General features: G+C 37.0%; 1 protein-coding gene across 1 annotated transcript in view; it reads left to right on the forward strand.

The window, feature by feature from the left end:
- The first annotated feature begins 2,235 nt into the window (after positions 1-2,235).
- Positions 2,236-5,797, forward strand: part of LOC117948984 (involucrin-like) — a 15,318-nt gene continuing 11,756 nt past the window's right edge. The window contains exon 1 of the mRNA XM_034878954.1: positions 2,236-2,686. Within this exon, the coding sequence (XP_034734845.1) occupies positions 2,494-2,686 (193 nt within the window). The 5' untranslated portion in view covers positions 2,236-2,493. The remainder of the gene's footprint in view (positions 2,687-5,797) is intronic.

Below are 5,797 nucleotides of genomic sequence, written 5' to 3' on the forward strand. Positions count from 1 at the left end.
ATGTTGTCCTCATGTTGCCCTCATGTTGTCTTCATGTTGTCCTCATGTTGTCCTCATGTTGCCCTCATGTTGTCTTCACGTTGTCTTCATGTTGTCCTCATGTTGTCTTCATGTTGTCCTCATGTTGTCTTCACGTTGTCTTCATGTTGTCCTCATGTTGTCCTCATGTTGTCCTCATGTTGTCCCCATGTTGTCCTCATGTTGTTGTCCTCATGTTGTCCTCATGTTGTCCTATATCAATGTTCTTTTTAATTCCCCAAAATAACATGATTGATTCCACCCAACGCTCTTTGCCAAGTACAAATCTCTACTTTCATTAATTTTGGGGCGTCTTATTCAATTTTATAGCATTGTAAAACACATGGAAGTGTTTTTGAAATAGTATTGAGTAAAAGTTGACATATTCCAGTCTGTGATTATCATCAACATCCATTCCTTTAATTTTAGTCTCAATAATTCCTAATTTCTGCTTTTCTAACTCAAACATTAGGTATGATTTCCTATTGATGACAAGGGTTAACTGAAATGTATTTAAGGGGCGGTTAACGTTTAGCCTGCAGAGACTAATACCCTCTCTGTTGTCTCAGCACGCCACGCCTAGCAACCGTGCTACTTCAGAGCCGGCTTTACTGGTTTTACTGGTTTTAGAGTTAACTAGTGCTTGAGGCAGATAGGCGCGGCCGTTCAGGACCCAACTAACCAGGAAAAAACATTGTTTGTCGGTCTTGCCTTTCTTTAAATGGTTGTTAATTTCTTTAATGTTTCATGTGACTTTTATTCTATTATTACCCCAAACAGTAGGTATAATTTCCTATAAATGAGGTTTACTGACTATGAATTCCAAAAATAACTGTAAAACTAAAGTTAATATTTTATTGTTATGTAGTGTTGAAAATGTTTAAAAAAACGTGAAAAAAAAAGAAGCATCAAATGTGTTGCTTTTGCTTGCCCATGGTGCAGAGCTTAGTTCTGGGGAGTGGGGATGGTTGGAGTGAGAGGGGTGAGCAAATCTTTCAGGTGGGGGGGCATTTCCATAGATGCACTGTTCTTTCTTTTAAGATCACCCAGAAACTGTTTTACACCAGAAGATTTGGGCAAAACCTCAGCAGATTCATCGGTGACCAGATCTTTAAAGACTTTACTTTATTGGGGGAGATTGTTGTATTTTGCTTTTATAGAATTCAAAGTAAAGAAAAGATGTATTTTATTACAAATGTACTAATAGGTTTTACATTCAGAAATGTAAATCCAGCACTAAAAAAAAACTAATTTTACACTTTATCTCCATGAAGTTGTCCTCTATATAAATCTGATTTTGGGCTCCAACAACGAGAAGGCCGTTAAAACTGTTAAAATATGGTCCTCCTGGTCTCTGTAACGGCCGTTAAGCTTCCCCTGGCTAAAGGTATGTTAAATGTTATTTTTGTATACTTTTGTATGTCATTTGTGTTACATTTCCTTTTTTTGCAATAAAAAAACAAAAAACAAAACAGATCAACACACGTGATCCCTGTTGTAAACCGACACTGTAGGTGGTTATATCGATGCCTGTTTTAAATACTGCAAATGTCAATCAATCGTTCAAATGTTCATGTTGTCATTCTTATTTCTGTCATTATCCTGTTTAATGTGTTGGTTATTAGGTTTATTTAAACCGTCTGAAAACAACTCTGCAGCTGGAACACAAAGGAAGACCGCTGGAATAAGCAAAACAGAGCTTAATTAATCACAACAGGTAATAATAATATTAATAATAATAATAATTATGGATCCTTTATTAGTCCCCTAAGGGGAAATTACAATGTTACACTTTGTTAACATTAACATAGGCACGGGCTAATTAATGCTAACTAACATGCTAGTTAACGTTAGTTAGTTACCGATACAGCTGATGTAAGCCCAAACTGTCTGCGAGCTTCTCCTGACAATACGGTATTTCCTCTACCGTGTGACACCAAAGTCATGTGGTTATTACACAATCGTTAGCCTATTATATAAAACCTCTGCTACGGAGCCATAACGTGAGCCACGAGGCAACGGAGCCTTTTATACATTGTTGTGTTTATTTAGAAATAAACAACGAACAAATCGAGTCTTTGAACGCATCAGATGTAAAGTTATCCATTGTCAAAGGGGCGGTAAAATGAATGGGAGTCAATGGGATGCTAACGGCGGGGGAGGGCTTCGTAGCATTAAAATGGCGGCATAGGGGCTATAGAGGATAGGCGTGTGTCCCCTCGGTAGAAACAGTGGAGTCGCTTTGATGTGGTGAGAACAGGACTGGTCCACCAGAGCCCCGGATAAACCTGTCTGGTGGACTCTGTGCTGCTCACCTTCTTTCTGAATGTTTTACCTCTGACTCATCTCCCGGAAGCTACAAAGCTAATGGCGCTAGCTTAGCATGCTAGCTGCTTAGCAACACAGTTTGAAGGAAAACAAACAGCGTTTTTGACGGAGTTTGTTCGGAGGAAAAGTTTCTGTCATCGTGTGAAAATGTGTAAAGTCCAGATGCTGAGAGCGTTGGTGGAGCAGCGACTAACTGCGGCTGCTGAAGAGATATTTGGGCTGTTTGAAAGAACGATAGCAGAGTACGAGGAGGAACTTTGTCGTTCAAAAGAGGAGAACGAGCGACACCGGAAACGACTGGACGCTGTTTTCAGCCCTCAGCTCCGGCTGCACAGAGCAGGTTGGTACCTTTACTTCTTCTCTCCGTTCACCCTCCGGTTACACTGCCATCAGATGTCCCCGGTGTCCACTGTGACTGACAGACCCGACATTATAATGAAAGAAAGAAAACACTGACCAAACGGAGCCGGTAGTCAGGGTTCATAATCAAAGTCGATGAAGTCCTTTTATTAGTCTCCATAAGGAGAAGTTTGCTTTGGACACTGAGCAACTTACTTAGCTGCAAGAGTTACAGACACAACGACACGCACGGGGTTACAGACAATTAAAAGACAAGTGCACAGTGAATATATGAGCTGGTCGAGGACCTGTACAAATTGCAGATTTAGGATTTCCTACACTAAATAAGATGGAAGTCATACTTTAAAACAAAACCAATTTCATTCATCCATTGCAGTCACAGTTCTACATTAAAAACACTCATAGTCATAGAGTCATCTCTGCTCATTAATGAGCTTTACTGCGATAGGGACAGATGATGCTTAGACCTGTTGTATTCACACAGAAGAGCCCTGTCCCTCTTCCCTGAGTTCAACAGCTCAAACTGAGAGAATAAAACATGAGAGTTATCGTGCCAATGCCAGCCAAATGCTGCTGAAATATGGAAATGAGTGGTAGATTTGCTTCACTCGCCGGCCAAAAGAAACAATGGAAATATAATGAGTGGCTGGTCAAATGTTAAACATCTACCAGCCGTCTGGCTGGTGAGCAAAAAAGGAAATTTTTAACCTCTGCGCAGACTCAGAGCTCAGAAAGATGTTTCTTTATGATGTTATAATTACTGATTATTTACATGGAGTCTGGTTGGTTTAGCAAACGCAATTTGGGATCTTTATCAGAAAGGTCGACCTCCTTAGAAATCCTCTCCATAATGTTGTCAGACATTTAGAATATTAATCTGAGTCCTTCAGCAGAAAAAACGAGAACTTTTATCACCATAAAGCTGGATCCTGTTAATTTACATTGTAGTTTGTTTCTCTGCTGCCGACTGCGCCGATCTCGTTTAGATTCGATTAGATGAAATTAGTTTAGATTAGATTAGATTAGAGTTAACTGTATTGTCATTACACAGGTACAAGGCAACGAAATGCAGTTTAGGTCTAACCAGAATATGAATAGCAGCAGGTGCAGGATATACACTGGTTCCATAAGTGCAGGACATGGCTATGTACTGAATAAATATAGAAATGAATACTATTATAAACAGAATTTTACGCATGGATTTGTCCTATGAATATAAAATATAGATAACTAGTATTGTGAACAAGATTTAGAGCTAGATATGTACTGAATATAATATACGGGTGGATATTACTATAAATGGAATTTTTATTACTGGACTAATGTCAAAGGGAAATATTTCCTCAATAGTTTTTATTGTGTCCGATACTCAACGAGCCGCTGCAGAAACACGCCGGAAGTAATAAAGCTAAAGCTGTCAGGTAAATGGAGTTCAGCAAATATTACAACGTTCCCCTCTGAGGTGTATGGAGCAGCAGCAGGGGGGGAGTCTGGGATCAGATCTTTAGGGGGGCCTCAGCCCTTAATGAGAATGTGGCCTGCATGAAATGTTGTCATGTTTACAATATGCATAAATCTCTGCACGCCCATTCCTCTCTGTAAGATACCTCCTCACTCAACACAAGGATCAGTACAACAAGCGGTTCCCCAGTAATCCGGTTCTGAAATTGCAACAAAAGTTCAACATGGTCTCCAAAATTATAATGTATCCTCACTATTCTAACTGGTTATGTCAGCAAAGACATTGCTTAGTGGTGTGTGGTGTGTCTCACCATAAAGGTTATTATATTGCCAGATTCCAGAAAATCACACTTACTTATAAACAGTATATCCCACTTACAAATATGAAAATATATATATATATATATATATATATATATATATATACTGGTATGCCTCCTAGTGACATCAATGCAAAAATATAAAGAATAAACGATGTCACCTGTGTGTGCATGGTTAAAATTCTAAAGTGCAAAATGGTTCAGATGAGGTAAATAGTTTTATAAATAGAAAAGATAGATAGAGAGAAAGATAGATAGATAGACAGACAGACAGACAGATAGATAGATAGATAGATAGATAGATAGATAGATAGGGAGATATATAGATAGATAGATAGATAGATAGATAGATAGATAGATAGATAGATAGGGAGATATATAGATAGATAGATAGATAGATAGATAGATAGGGAGATATATAGATAGATAGATAGATAGATAGATATACAGTGGGTACGGAAAGTATTCAGACCCCTTTAAATTTTTCACTCTTTGTTTCATTGCAGCCTTTTTCCAAAAATCTAAAAAGTTCATTTTATTTCTCAGTAATGTACACTCAGCAACCCATCTTGACAGAAAAAAACAGAAATTTAGAAATTTTTGCATATTTATTAAAAAACAAAAACTGAAATATCACATGGTCATAAGTATAGTTCCGTACCCACTGTATAGATAGATAGACATATAGATAGAGAGATAGATAGATAGATAGATAGATAGATAGGGAGATATATAGATAGGGAGATATATAGATAGATAGAAAGATAGATAGATAGAGAGATAGATAGATAGATAGATAGATAGATAGATAGATAGGGAGATAGATAGATAGATAGATAGATAGATAGATAGATAGATAGGGAGATAGATAGATAGATAGAAAGATAGATAGATAGATAGATAGATAGATAGATAGATAGATAGATAGATAGATAGATAGATAGGGAGATATATATATAGATAGATAGATAGATAGATAGATAGATAGATAGATAGACAGATAGATAGATAGATAGATAGATATATATATATATATAGATAGATAGACAGACAGATAGAAAGATAAATAGATAGATAGATAGATATATAGATAGACAGATAGATAGATAGATAGATAGATAGACAGACAGATATATAGATAGATAGATAGATAGATAGATAGATAGACAGACAGATAGAGAGATAGACAGATAGATAGACATATAGATAGATAGACAGATAGATAGATAGAGAGATAGATAGATAGATAGATAGACAGATAGATAGATAGATAGATAGATAGACAGATAGATAGATAGATAGATAGATAG

The sequence above is a fragment of the Etheostoma cragini genome, chromosome 8 (genome assembly GCF_013103735.1).
Source record: "Etheostoma cragini isolate CJK2018 chromosome 8, CSU_Ecrag_1.0, whole genome shotgun sequence".
Taxonomy (NCBI): Eukaryota; Metazoa; Chordata; class Actinopteri; order Perciformes; family Percidae; genus Etheostoma; species Etheostoma cragini.